The sequence below is a fragment of the Garra rufa genome, chromosome 10 (genome assembly GCF_049309525.1).
Source record: "Garra rufa chromosome 10, GarRuf1.0, whole genome shotgun sequence".
NCBI classification, from domain to species: domain Eukaryota; kingdom Metazoa; phylum Chordata; class Actinopteri; order Cypriniformes; family Cyprinidae; genus Garra; species Garra rufa.
The window spans coordinates 33,459,075-33,474,654 of NC_133370.1; the positions used below are offsets into that span (position 1 = coordinate 33,459,075).

The 15,580-nt window shown below is 35.6% G+C and overlaps 1 protein-coding gene across 2 annotated transcripts in view; it reads left to right on the top strand.

The window, feature by feature from the left end:
• The window catches only part of pbx1a (pre-B-cell leukemia homeobox 1a), an 89,219-nt gene that overhangs the window by 58,498 nt on the left and 15,141 nt on the right, over positions 1-15,580 (top strand). For both annotated transcript variants that reach the window (XM_073848321.1, XM_073848322.1), the window contains exon 3: positions 14,919-15,163. In XM_073848321.1, coding sequence (XP_073704422.1) covers positions 14,919-15,163 — 245 coding nt within the window. The remainder of the gene's footprint in view (positions 1-14,918; positions 15,164-15,580) is intronic.

Sequence of the window (15,580 nt, forward strand, 5' to 3'; positions counted from 1 at the left end):
TCATACGCACCTCTCCCTTTAGTAAACAGGCACCACACGCATGCAAGGGATGACAGAGAGGAAACCATTCCGCTCCGGCTCGATTAGATTAGCAAAATTCACTGGGAGTGGAGGAGGGGGGAGAGAGACAAGCGTGCATAATTAATTCTGACTTTGATCACTGTCGCTGTCTTTCAAAGGGATCATTTCCCATCTCCAGCTCTTTAAGAGACAGACATTATAGAGCAACTCTGGAAACTCGATACGTATCCATTGGAAGCCAATGCAAAGTGCCAAAGTGAAGTTTTATTGACAAACAGCCAAAAGCTGTGTGAACTTTTAGTGTTTTTTCGAAGTTCAGATTTATGTGTCAAACACCATGAACTAAATGAGCCATTCTCATGTATTCTTGTCCTTGTGATTTGTCCTGGCGACATACCCAAATGAAAGATATCTAATTTAGCCCAAAGGCTATAAAAACTCGGCTAGCCTAATGCGGCAAGCTGAAGTCTGATTAAATCTAGTGAGGTACGTTTCCAAGGCACCTTGAAAGACAGGACTTTGATAGCCTGAGGACACTTTGCGTCGGCTGTTTTGATTAACAAATTCTTTTAATGAAGGTCTTTAAGTAGAAGTGCGCAGCTCTAAATTGTCTTGTGGTGTGCACCAGACTGCCTGGTGGAGGCTTGCTAATGCTAATCACGGTTATTAGTTGTAGCTTGGGGGCCTGTGGTGTCCCAGCTCTCCGCTCTTCTTCTAACCCATCTCGCTGACCACCGTTCGTGGGGAGGGGGAAGGGGGGCAAGAGAGGGAACAACGGGAGCCACCAAAGCTGCGTAATATAACGCCTGTCATCTCCACTCCCACCAGCTGTCATCACGGCAATGTACTCCAGTTCATTTTTTTAATTGACACCGTACTTTACCATTCCATTTCAGTTCCTTTCCCCTCCTCCTCTGCATCTTCAGCATTCATTCTGTCACCCTCTGATTCCTTGAGCCTTTCTTTCATTATTTTTAAGAGAATACGGGCCAGTTTTTGAGTTTAAATTTTCAGACTCTGAACTGACTTAAATGAATAAAAATCCTGTCATAATTACTCACCTTGTTGTTCCGAATTATGCATATGCTGTTGTTTTTCAGTTGAACAGTTTTTTTTATTATTATTATTCATATTTAAATGAATTATTCCTTTAAGGCGAGACACTGCAGGTAAATAGTGTAAAAAAAACAACAATTAATAGTTATCACCTTACTTGCCCAGTTAATTGATTACATTGATAATTGCAAACATTTTTTGTATTCCAAGTTTTTTTTTTTTTTTTATGTTAGGTTTAAATATGGAAATGAGGCATTGTTATATAAAATATTGACTAATGTGCATACATTTCTAGTACAAAAATCTAAACACTGGATGAAGTCAGTTTCAAAATTCTTTTTTTGACATATTAGAGTCAAATGTTTTTACACAAGGAATTTGGGGTATCTTATATTTGTCACTCCATAATTCAGAAAATACTTATATTGTCACTTTTTTTGGGGGGGAGGGGGGGGGGTGTAGGAGAAAAAACTCATTTTGAGAAAACAGCCTTTAAAAATATGAATTGTAATTGAAATCTATTGACACAAATAGATCAAATGCTATAAAAAGAAACACTTAACAGTGTCTTTTGGATGTTTTCTTTCCACTAGTCTGAAAAAACACAAAATCTTAAACTTGACAGGTGCATTAAAAAAAACAGTCTTTGCCTGCAGTGTCTGCCTTTAAAATAAGAACATTTGCTTTAATGTTTGTATATATATATATATATATATATATATATATATATACTTACTCCAAGCTTTATAGCTATTTCATATATATATATATATGGCATCGTCGGCGGGGGGCGGGGGGAGGGTGGTGGTGAGGGATGGTTGTTGTTAAATAATTAATTCATAATGAGTTAATTAATTGTAGCCTATCGTTTCCACCAGTGCTTAATTTGAGCCGGATCCTGCCGGATCCTGTTTCGGAAAATGTCAGATTTTGGATTTTTGCGTTCTGGTATTTGTTTTTAAAGATCCAGCATTAACAAGTGCATTAGATCGTGACAGTGCACACGTGCATAAGAGACAGAGCAAGCGCGGGTTTATGTAGATGTATTTGAAGGATGTGCTTTTTAAAGTTCAAAATCTCTCTCATTTGATTGCTTACTGCCTAAACCACTCTCTGCAAACGCATTTAATGAGCAGCGGAATGTTTAGAGAGAAAGTGTAATATCAGAAATAATACCAAATCAAGCAAAATATTATTATGTATTAACATTATAAACACTATAAACATAGCTATAAGTTAGTTACCCTGACTCCAAAATGAATCGTTTAAATGTAACTGTATTCAGAACAGGAATGAAACAAAATATATAAAGTTAAGAAACCAAAACAAAGCGAAACTAAAAATAGCAGGCGTTGGGCTCACGCACCTCTGTAATTCTACGCAAAGTGTTTTCCAACTGTTTCCATATTCCCAATGTATTTGAATGATAAACTGTTATTTATAATGTATACTAGGCTTTGTATTGTACGTTCGTATTTCGATGGAAAAAAATATATAATCTCTTGTTTTTTGTTCCAAGCTCTGTTCGTTATGGTAAAACCATGAAAGTGTAGTTTATTTAATCTAATTTAATCTAAATTATTTTGATTTTTTTATGCTGTCTTTGTATGCCTCATTTATTAATGTAAACGAACTAGTTCGTGTGTAATTCATTAGGAGTTCACTGTAATTTGTATTGTGATCGCTGACATTATTATTTAATGTTATTATTTCCTCATAATAATAATAATAATAATAATAAGTAAAGATGCGGAAACTGAAAGCATGCATTTCATTTGGCTATATGTGATTAAGTGTGTGTTTTTTCGCCAGCGGGTTGCTGCTGCTGCGGCAGGGGAGGGGCGAGGCGGGGCGGGGCGGGGCGGGGCGGAGGATCGCGATGCCGGCTCAGCATCGTGATGTCTATCGGCCATCGGCGATGGATGATGGCATCGTCTATCGACCCATATAGATATATGTGTGTGTGTGTGTGTGTGTGTGTGTGTGTGTGTGTGTGTGTGTGTGTGTGTGTGTGTGTGTGTGTGTGTGTGTGTGAAATAGCTATAAAGTTTGGAGTCAGTAAAAAATGTTTATTCAGAAAGGAGGCATTACATTTGACATTTAAGACATTTGTAATGTTTGTAAAGATACACACACACACACACACACACACACACACACACACACACACACACACACACATGGGTTTACATGTTTTATGGGGACATTCCATAGGCGTAATGGTTTTTATACTGTACGAACCGTACTTTCTATCGCCCTACACCTACCCTACACCTAAACCTAGCCCTCACAGGAGATTGTGCATACTTTTACTTCATCAAAAAAACTCATTGTGCATGATTTATAAGCCTGTTTCCTCATGGGGACCTGAGAAATGTCCCCACAAGGTCAAAATCTACTGGTATTCCTATCCTTGTGGGGACATTTGGTCCCCACAACGTGATGAATACCAGGTACACACACACACACACACACACACACATGTTGGGTTTACATGTTTTATGGGGACATTCCATAGGCGTAATGGTTTTTATACTGTACAAACCGTATTTTCTATCGCCCTACACCTACCCTACACCTAAACCTAGCCCTCACAGGAGATTGTGCATACTTTTACTTCATCAAAAAAACTCATTGTGCATGATTTATAAGCCTGTTTCCTCATGGGGACCTGAGAAATGTCCCCACAAAGTCAAAATCTACTGGTATTCCTATCCTTGTGGGGACATTTGGTCCCCACAACGTGATGAATACCAGGTACACACACACACACACACACACACACACACCAGTTTTTTTTAATTTTATTGTATTTTATTTTTTACATTTTTCAAATGTAAATAATGTTCCAGTCACATTTTCCTGGTTAAATAAACATTACTTACACCAAAAAAATTAAACTTTATTTTTTTTACATTAACAGATCGGTAATCTGTTATATATATGAATCTAATTGTCTAGTTGTGTTTTTAAGCATTTTACATTTATTCCAAAATAATAACTCATGGCATCAACAACTGACCCTACTTCTGGTATGAAACAAGGTCTCAAACTTGTCAGTTTTTAAGAAGTTAAAACAGTAAATAAAGTTTTGTGGCTCTTTAATGTTGTAACAGATCAGTTTTTTTATTGCCTCAGTACAAACAGCACATAACGGCACAAAAACAATCGTCTTTTCATATTTACTTAAAGCACAAAATAAGCATGAATGAACGTTAGAACATATTTTATTTAAAAAAAGCGAGAAGATGTCCGTACACACCGTTTTTGAAGTTTAAGTTCGCCAAAGCTAATATACTCTCCTGTCTGATTTATGATTGGTCAGATCGCTTGTCAATTTGCGAAGGGTCAGTTTAAACAAGTAATAATTTATCAAAGCTCAGTAAATATTGGTCACAGACATGGTGATTTATTTAAAATTTTACCAAGCTGATTACTCACTAAAAACTCCCACAGATCATGTTTTTTGTGCCATTTTACATTTTATTTTGATCTAACAAAGTGGATATATTGGTCGCATGAGCCAATCACAGCCGAACATAACCAGTCATATCCAGTCATTGCCTCCTCTCAAGTAACTTTCCCCCATTAATTCTCAATTACCACCCACCAAACTGCCACACTTTAGGGAGTCTTTTAAAACTCAGTGGGCTCAGGGGAGGTGAGAGAAATGTCGACTCTCGCTGTAACCTATACAGACACAGCCTCCCTTGCGTCCTCGGAATAAATGCCCCTGACACACACACATTCTATTAATCAAAGAATCCCAAAAAAGTAGCATATATAATAATAATAAATAAATAAATAAATAAATAATGACCTGGCTTGATACTCGACTTGACACTTGACTAGCTTAAGACTACTCTAAACCACAACATGAGTGAATGATTCATACAGGATGAGCAAAACCTGTTTTATTTGTGTAGTGGGATGAGATTTTCAGCATGTGGCTGTAACACAAACTGCGATAGATCAGCAAAACATATTCAGAGTCCCTACAGCACAGACAAAGAGTGAAGAACACAGAGCTATGCTGAATGACTGTAGATGTTATTATTATGCTGCCTGTAAAGTAGATAGTCTCTGTCTCTCTCACTGTATTCAGGCTGTGTAATGAATGACGGCAATGTTACATTAGCATGTCGCTAGGGGTGGAACGGTTCACAGAAGTCACGGTTCGGTTCGTACCTCGGTTCAGACGTCACGGTTCGGTATGATTTCGGTACAGTGGAGGGAAAAGCAAAACAAAAATGCAGAAGGCAATTAGATGTATTTCCACTCACATACCCAACAACCGCTGAACAACGGCAACACACAGTCCTCCTCTTTTCCACCACTCTCTCGCCTGTACTACTGTAACTGACTGGAAAAGCGAAGTTTTCCCAAACTTGCGATCTAAGGGGCCGTTCACATGTCGCGCCTAAAAACTTTCTTTCTTCCTGATCAACAAAGCGCTTGGGCGCTTGGGCGCTTGCGCTCCGGAAGCGTCTGCCGTTTCTAAGCAACCATCAGCTGCGCTCTAGCTCCAAGCCTATGCGTCTCCATGCATTGTTTCTTCTATTAGCGTCAAAATAATGGGGGCTTGACAAATCATAAAGTTCAGGAAATCCCTGGACCACAATGATGGACCGTCGAGCTGACAAAAAATTGCTGAGTGCCAGAGAATGTAGACGGGCTCTGATAGACGCATACATAGGCGGAGCTTGGCTGCATCGACGCCAATCAGAGCTTCAGAGCTACAGCGGGGCTAAATATTAGCTGTCCCTAAAGAACCCGCGTATCTAACAGTAGTTCCGCATTACATTAATTATTTTGCAGGCAAGTTTTTTTTTTTTTTTCATACCGTGTATTCTCCGTTTAAAATCATGCACCGAACCGTGACCCCCGTACCGATTCGGTTCGAAACGAATACATGTACCGTTCCACCCCTACATGTCGCTGTCCCTCTTTTGGTCTCATGGACGAGTTGGTGACAGGCCCACCATGACACAGACAAGAGAACAAAATTCAGAAATAGAAGGGAAAAAAATGAAAAGATGGCTCCAGAGATTTACAAAGCTTTGATGCTCGTTGCTGTGCAGCCTAATACACTATTAAAATTATACATCACCTTTATTATTTTTTGCTAAAATACCAAAGCAACAGTAAATTGTGAACCTTAACCACAAAACTAGTCATAAGTAGTACTGGTATATTTGTAGCAATAGCCAAAAATACATTGTATGGGTCTTTCATTCAAAAAATCATTAGAATAAAGTAAACATCATGTTCCATTAAGATATCTTGTAAGTTTCCTACCGTAAATATATCAAAACGTAATTTTTGATAAGTGATATGCATTGCTAAGAACTTCATTTGGACAACATTAAAGGCGATTTACTCAATATTTAGGTTTTTGTTTGCACTCTCAGATTACAGATTTCAAATACTTCTATCTCGGCCAAATATTGTCCTATCCTAGCTACACATCAATGGAAAGCTTATTTATTCAGCTTTCATATGATGTATAAATGTCAATTTCAAAAAAATTGACCTTTATGACTGGTTTTGTGGTCCAGGGTCACAATGTGATACATACAGTACGACTGTAACATTTTAATGCTCAAGATTTGTCTTATTTCTTAGTGTTAGCCACTGCCAAAGTAAATAAAATATTAAATAACTTTTATAAATATAAAATATAAAATTAAGTTATTCTAGTTTTACGGTAAAAAAAAAAAAAAATGGAACCATGGATGCAGAATTTATTTGTGAGCTTTTTTATATTAGTCAACAACAGCTTTGTTGAATTATTAAATTAGTTAGACCTTTATGTCAGATAAAATAAATACATGTAATTTATTTATGAATTTATTTGAAAATATAACATTACAATTATTATTGGCTATCGCTTTTAGACAATAATATCTATATCAGTGAATCCCTGTTAGTAATTAGGCATTTAGGCAAAAGTTATAGATAAAGTGGTATTTTTTTGTAAGAAAACATCATAAAACTTGCCTAAAATTGAATGTAAATTGTCTTTCAAATGCATGAAGAATCAACCCTGATCTTTTTTTAGAAGGTTTACCTCAATCGTTTTTACTTTATTTTCTCTCCAGGCGTGTGTGAAGCACCAGTAAAGTGTGTGATGTAGTGAGGAGCATTAGATGCTTGTTGGCTGACGGCATGAGCCTGCTTGAAGATCTCAAGTCTCAGGTTACCGTATTGACTGCATCTGGAGAGGCTCCAGGGCCCAGCGCTGGCTGCCAGTGCCAGTCCAGGAAGGCAAACTTTCATCATCCTTGTCAGGGCCATCACAAGCGCCTTGTTTGACCATACATCTTCCTAATTGTGACAGAATACTTCAACATCATTAATTAAACATGCTTTCATTTAAGACGCTCACAGGGAGTTGAGGCCAGGGAGGGGGCTGGGCAGTATCACTGTTTGAAAATACAACAGCGCCGGGGCTGCTTGTTTGCATTTTCTGTTTTTCCTTTCTTTTTTTGTTTTGACTGGCTGGCTTTGTGGTCGTGTCTCTCTGTCTAGCTTTTATGGGATCGTGGCTGTGCAGTGTAAACGCCAAATGACAAAATGAAGTGGTTTCTAAGAGGTTTTCACAGTAAGACCGCAGCATCGGAAGGTTCCTCTGGCATCCGTATATTACAGTGTATGTTGTGTGTGTGTGTGTACATTCGTTCCGGTGCTATTAACACAATGTAATGTCATTGATAGGGCCTCCTCCATTCACAGATTAATTATAGATGAGTACAGAGAGAGGTGGGATTTGTCTCCTGTCACCGTTCAATTAAAACATGCCAGAGAGGGACGGTTACTTCATCTATGGCTTTATATAGTCACGCTAGCCACATCACAGTAATTCTTGTTTAGAAGAATATTCATCTCACTGACTTAGCATTAGGTCTTCTAGTATAAGGAGGTAAATGAGTTGGCGCAGTAAAATAATGAATTTACACCGTTCAAAAGTTTGGGTTCAGTAAGATTTTTCTTTTGAAAGGCATTAATACGCAACAAGAGATTTCAAACATGCAGATTGCTTTTTTATGCATTTTACTTGAAGCTGACTACCTTGTTGCTTTTTAGTGAATACAAATACTACAAAAACAACTACAAACTCAAAAAAAGTGGATTTTTTAAGGTAATATATAAAAATGCTATCATTGCAAAATACAGAATGTGAATTGTAATTAAATGGTCATTTAAACATTTGTCAGTAAGAAATGGTTACATTGATGAAAAGTGATGGCAAAAACATGTATAATGTTACTTCTCTAAAAAAATGCTGTCCTTTTGAACTTTTCTAAGCATCAAAGAATCCTAAAAAATACAATTTCCACAAAAAATATTAAGCAGCTTAAGGTTTTTAACACTGATCATGTTAAGAATTGTTTCTTGAGCACCAAATCAGCACATTAAAATGTTTTCTGATGGACCATATGACACTGAAGACTGAAGTAATGAATGCTGAAAATCACAGGAATAAATAACAGAAAATAGAATACATAGAAAAGCCATTTTAAATGGTAGTATTACTGTTTTTACCAACTCCAGACTTTTGAGCAGTAGTGTACTATATGTCCTTATTTTTATTATTTATTTATTTATTATAATCATTGTGTAACCATCAGTGACATTTATTCTCTTACTTAATTTAAAATTAGGATAATAAATAAAAAATAGAACTACCAGGTTATTTCTGGTCACTTTAATCAAAATTTACAATATAGAAACACACCTTATTGCTTATTTAATACATTTTTTGTTTTTAAATGGTAGCTTGGTTTTTAGCAATGCTGATTTCATAAATGCAATCAAGGCTCTGCAGTATATTCATATATGTGACCCTGGACCACAAACCAGTCTTAAGTAGCTCAGGTATATTTGTACCAATGGCCAAAAATATATTGTATGGGTCAAAATTATCTATTTTTCTTTTATGCCAAAATCATTAGGATATTAAGGATCATATTCCATAAAGGTATTTTGTAAATTTCCTACTGTAAAATTTTCCAAACATAATTTTTTATTAGTAATATGCATTTCTAAGAACTTAATTTAGACAAATTTAAAGGCGATTTCTCAGTATTTCAATTTATTTTTTATTTTTTTTTGCACCCTCAAATTCCACTTTTTCAAATATTGTCCTATCCTAACAAATGGAAAACTATTTATATAGCTTTCATATGATGTATAAATCTCAATTTTAAAAAATTGACCCTTATTTATCCAGGGTCACATATAGTCATAAAACAGTATACAGTATGGTATATTATTGATATAGATATAGTATATAGCATTTAAATAAGGGGAATAATTCTAGACTTTCTAACTTTGTTCTGTCATTGTTATGATTTAACAGCCACACAGTGAACTTTGGACATGGAGATAAAGTCAATCAATTTTAATTGTCATCTGTTCAGTGACATTTATTCTCTTACTTAATTGGAAATTAAGATGAAACTTCAGTTACAACGTTTATAACCAGGGGTGTGCAATATCTTGCATATTCGTTTTTTTGACTTTGCAGGCTGTTTGAACAAATATTTAACAACAGCAACAACGAAGGGAATTTAGAGACAGACCACAAAAAAATTAAAACTGCCCTCATAAAATATGGTTATTTCTTATGTTATGTTATGTCACTTTAGGCTAACAGTGGCTTTTAATATTTACAATAAAGAAACATACCTTATTGCTTATTCAATGCATTTTTTAAATAGTAGCTCGATTTTTAGCAATGCTGAACATTGCAGAAAAATGTTCACACGTTCTACTCCAAGGAGGTTTTGCAAAGAACTAAAGAGCCACGAGTCTGCTGTGTGCCATATGTCTGTCTTTTTGATAGAAAATCAGGCCAAATCCTCCTGTATCAACAGTAATCCATTCCACTCTTTGACTCCCAACTTAATTCCCTGAAGTTGATACCAGCCTTGGTTTAGACACTGAAAAGATAAACCCCCCTGACTAAACCTAGCTCGGAGCCCCTGACTGCGTTAGCGCCTCGTTTCGCCTAAACTAAAGACTTTTTTATTGCTCCAAAGGAGGATTACAAGACTCTGCAACCTTGTGATCGAGCATACATTTTAAAAAGATTACAATTTAACAAACATGAGGAAGATGTGAGTTTTCCGAGGATTATCACGGGGAATTCCAGACCCGCTTGGTCTTGTTGTAGAAGTGAGGAGAGTGAAATTAGGTCTTGCTATCAGGTGCGTGGGTTCTAGATTGGCAAATCAGCTGTGAAAAGGGAAACGCTCAGCAAAGCGACTGCTGCGAGGGTGAAATTAAGACTTGTCTAAAGGAGAAGTCACATCTGAAAAGCCTCCAAAAGTGAAATGGTCCATTAGAGACTTCTAAAAAAAACTGCTGCAGTTCATGATGCTAAGTAGCACATCAAAAGGGAAGAAGCGAGAGAGAAAACTAGAAAGAGAAAGATATCCTTGACATTAAGTTTCATATGAACACATTCATTGAATGTTTATGCTTATGTAAAATTTGCCATCAGAAAATAAACATTTGATTATTGATCTAAGATTATTTAATTTAGTCAGAATATGAAAGTGCTTTTCTTAATATTTATATTTTAGTTGGACACAGACATTTACATTTGACATATTTATGGGTCAAAGATGTTAAGATCTCCACGTCAAAAGAAATGTAAGTTTTTGGAGAATAAAATGTCAAAATTAAGTTGAAATAGTGTTACATTGTCATTCAGTGTAACACGATATTTAAAGATTCAAACAGCATGCTTAGTCTGACTTGTACGTATTAAAATATATAAAAGAATAAGGGAGCATATACAATTTTATTGTGTTTTAAATGAGTAAAAATATTCTTACTAACTAATGGGCAAAACCTAGGATAGTGGCGCATTTTAAAAATATAGAATTACAACTAATTAGTATTTAGGGTGAAATTAATTTGTCTTTGAATATGTCATAAATTGATTTTTGTTGTAAATATGCCCGACAAGATTGTTACACTGAATGATATTTAAGTGGGTGTCTTCTGTAAATTAGGGGAAAATGTATGGTATTTATTTTCTGCTCAGAAAAACAAAACTTTTTATTTTTATTTTTTTTGTAAAAACAACAACAATTTAAAGCAGTATTACACTTGTTATTTTTATGCTTAAACCCTTTTTACATCTTTGACCCTTGTGTTTGTTTGTTCATTTATTATATTTTATTATCATTATTTATTTATTTTTTACTTTTATTGATCAAAAATTGAAAATGAGAGGAATAATTCAGTTTATATAAGTTGTTACTATTGCGCTGTTTTTTTTTTTTTGTTCTTTTTGTAATTGTTCATCTAAATGAAATAAACTATAAAACAACAGGTACAAGATTATATAGAATATTTGATTTAGTATTTGACATTAATGACACTCAAAAAAAAAATGTTAACAATTTGCAGGTCATTTTTTTGCCAATAGTGGGGCTGCAACAACTATATTATCAAATGTTTAGCTGTTTTTTTCACTCCAATAATATGATGGATGACACGTGCTAAACTAATATGTTACTATTTCAGGAAAACATTACTATATCAGTGAAAAAACATTGTTTTTAAGGGGGTCGTCTTACCCCATCTTCCCCTTCAGACAGAGATAGAAAGAAGAAACCAAGGAAGGAAAGAAAGAGAGAATGATCTGCTCCTCATAAAACTGTTAATGTTTTTCTGCGGGTGGTTGAGTTCAGCTCAGTTCACATCAGCCGCGCATTGGGCACAGACCACTCACACAAACACACACACACACACACACACACACACACACACACACACACACACACACATATAAACAGGGCCGGCAGCATTACAGCCTAATCGATTGCCATGCCATTACTGAATCAAAATAAATAAAGTGCATTGCGTCGGTTTGGGGTAATTAAGCAACAGCAAAGTGAATTGTATGATTATCCGCATTCATTGTATTTATTTAATATATTTCATGCATTTAATTGTGCACTGGAGGATATGGTTGGAATGAATAAATCATTATTTGCCTCATTAGAGTTCCTCTCCAGATGAACGTTGCGCACTTCTGGGCCTGGGTTTCTTTAGTCGATGCCGTACACCAGTCACGTTCCACTGTTGCTGTCTCTTTCTATTATAAAGGCATAAAAGACTCGCTCTTTCTCTCTGGTGTTGTGCTATTGATATACACTTGTGTTTTTTATTCGCTGTGAAATAGTTGGGTGGGCAGACAGTTGAGACGAGCCTGAAATTGGACCGTCAGGGTTTTTTTCGGAAAAAAAAAAAAACAGAGCAAGATCGCTTGAAAACGGCTTGAAGTCATCGTCAAAGAGTAGAAGCGAGCAGTTTAGGATGACGGCGGTATGAAAATAATCACTTTGCGACAAAGGACGCGCTAAATGTTCGCTGTATTGCTAGGAGTCTCTAGAGAAATCTGACCTTGCCTGTGTCGCTCAACCCATGTACTGAACTCTTGACCTCTGGAGGCCTCTGACAGGCCTTGACATTTGCAGTGGGACTGAGCTGATTGGAAGAGGCTGGGTTGATTGGGTTCGGGGTTGTGGAAACAGATTGCAGCATGCTGGTTGCCTCACCCTCGGCTGTCATCTTCAAAATGATGTCACAGGAACGTTTGCATTGCCTCTGTACCACAGTAGATATTGGTTGTTTTTGCAGGTTTACATATGTATTAAGCTATATGTGTTACATGTATGTAAGTGGCTCATAACTGGTTTTGGTCTCTCCTGATTGGGTGGCAGAACACAGAAGAAAAAAAAAAGAGTGTTTAATGCAAATATAACTAATCATATAATTCAATTGGATTAGTGGAATAAAAAGACTTAATAGCTATTATCTTTTGTTTAGAATGTTATAGGCTGTATTTACACAGATTCCTCTGTCTCTTGTTTTGTCCCAATGAGATTGCATTTATTTGATCAAAAATACAGTAAAATCAGTAATATTGTGAAATATTATTACAATGAACTGTTTTCAAAAGAGCATTTATTTAGAATATAAATCTTTAGTAACATTAAAAATGTCTTTACTGTCACTTTTGATTAATTTAATGTAATGTGTGTATTTTTATTTTTATTTTATATTATAATATGCAAAGTTGATATATATTTGGTCACCACTTGACATCCACTGTAATTGTTACCAAAAACAGATATTTGGTTTATACAGTGAGTAGTGGTTTTATTTGCTTTTACTTTTTTTTTTTTTTTTTTTTCTGTTATCGCTGTGGATCTTTTACAGAAATGTATAGCTGTTCTTTTGTCAAATACGTGGTAAATCCGAATATGTGTGTTCTTTGTTACTGGTAGAATGGCTGCTGCAGGTGCTGTCTGCCGTCATTCTGTTTTCAGAACAGAACAGATGGAGAGACATCTAGTGGCACACAAAGAAACAACAGATTGTAATGTTCTAATAGCACTCCACAAACAGCCGAAACTCCTTTAAGAGTCCTTATATAATCTTCTTTTCCTTCGTACCGTAGTAATAACCAAAGCCACACAGGATCTTAAACGTCCTTCATACTTTGCGTATTTGTTTCCTGCTAATTTGATAATAAATTCCGCTACTGATACGAGACTGGTACTCTTAGATCCTTTTAACACATTGTACTAAAACAATTCTAGCATGTTTTACATTTAAATCAGGTGAACAGAGTCTTTAGAATAATTTGAACAGTATATGTGTGTCAGAGATGCATTGGAGCTAAACTAGACTGAGCTTCTCTGTAACACAGATAATATAAACAGTGATACATGTACAGTCCTAAAATCAACGAGGGAAGTTTCATGGTATATTAACTTAATCTTTATATTAACTTACATTGGAAAAAAGGAAAGCTTTCCTGATGAATATGAATCAGTAGGCAGACAGTAATGATTTAGTTTAATGTTTTAAATAATAATTTGATTCTTTTACTCTTCAGTGGGTAAATATCACAAGATCAAGAACCAAAAGTGAGTAGATATAATACTTTATTCTAAATTATTGTGCAAATCAATGAAATGATGGTTTTATTATCTCGTACCCTGCCAAGATCAGTATATAGTTCCACGTTTTTATCACAAAGAAGAGAGCAATTAAAATGAAGGATATATATTACTCCTCAAGCTCTGTAATGTCTCATAAGGAGACAATGTGATGTTATTATGTTGATTTTATTACAGACATTAACTTGACTGTTATGGAGGTCACTCAGATGATAAATTATATATGTGTTTTTTCTCATTTTTAAGACATTGCAATTCTTAGCTTTAGAAATATTATTCTGAGTATATAGTTCATCAGAAATGACTACTTAACATATACTACATGGCCATAGACAGCATAACATGTGACCCTGGACTACAAAACAGTCATAAAGGGTCATTTTAAAACTGATAGATCATCTACAAGCAGAATAAATAAGCTTTCTATTGATATATGGTTTGTTAGGATATTTGGCCAAGATGCAACTATTTGAAAATCTGGAATCTGAGGGTGCAAAAAATCTAAATATTGAAAAAATTACATTTAAAGTTATCCAAATTAAGTTCTTTGCATATTTCTAATCAGAAATTAAGTTTTGATATATCTATGGTAGGACATTTACAAAATATCTTCATGGATTACATGATTTTTGCTTTATATTTTTGGCATTCAAGAAAAATCTGTAATTTTGACCCATACAATGTATTGTTGGCTATTGCTACAAATATACCCGTGCTACTTACGACGTTTTGTGGTCCAGGGTCACATATGTCTGAAAATGTTCAGGATTTTAGTGGTTTTGATGACTGATTTTAGCAGTTGAACCTAAAAAAATTACTCAAGTGTTGTTCTCTTTTTTTGCTTCTTTACAGTACTCAGTATTCGTGGAGCTCAGGAGGAGGAGCCACCAGATGCTCAGCTCATGCGATTGGACAACATGCTGCTAGCTGAAGGCGTGTCTGGACCTGAGAAAGGAGGCGGGTCGGCTGCAGCTGCAGCCGCAGCTGCCGCGGCAGGAGGCGGCGGGTCCGATAACTCGGCCGAACACTCAGACTACCGGGCCAAGCTGTCCCAGATCCGTCAGATCTACCATACAGAATTGGAGAAGTATGAGCAGGTGAGAGAACAGAGTCTGGACTTCATAAAAAAATAAATAAAAAAAAACTCTCAAAGTGCCTTGCAAAAGTATTCATACCCCTTAATTTTTTTCATGTTTTGTTATGCCATTATGCTGCCTTATGTTAAATTACTTTTTTTCCACACCAATTTACACCATAATGGCAAGACAAAAAACAGGTTTTTAACAAATTTAGAAAATTGATTGAAAAATAAAAAAACTTAAATGATTCCGTTGCATAAGTATTCATACCCTTATCTGAGACAGTTGAGTTTTCAAATCACTTGTAGATGTTACTACACTTCGAGTGAAGTTAACCTGTGGCAAATTAAATTGAATGGGTATGATTTGGAAAGGTACACACATCTTAATATCATAACAAAACTGAAGAAAATAAATGGATATGAATACTTTCGC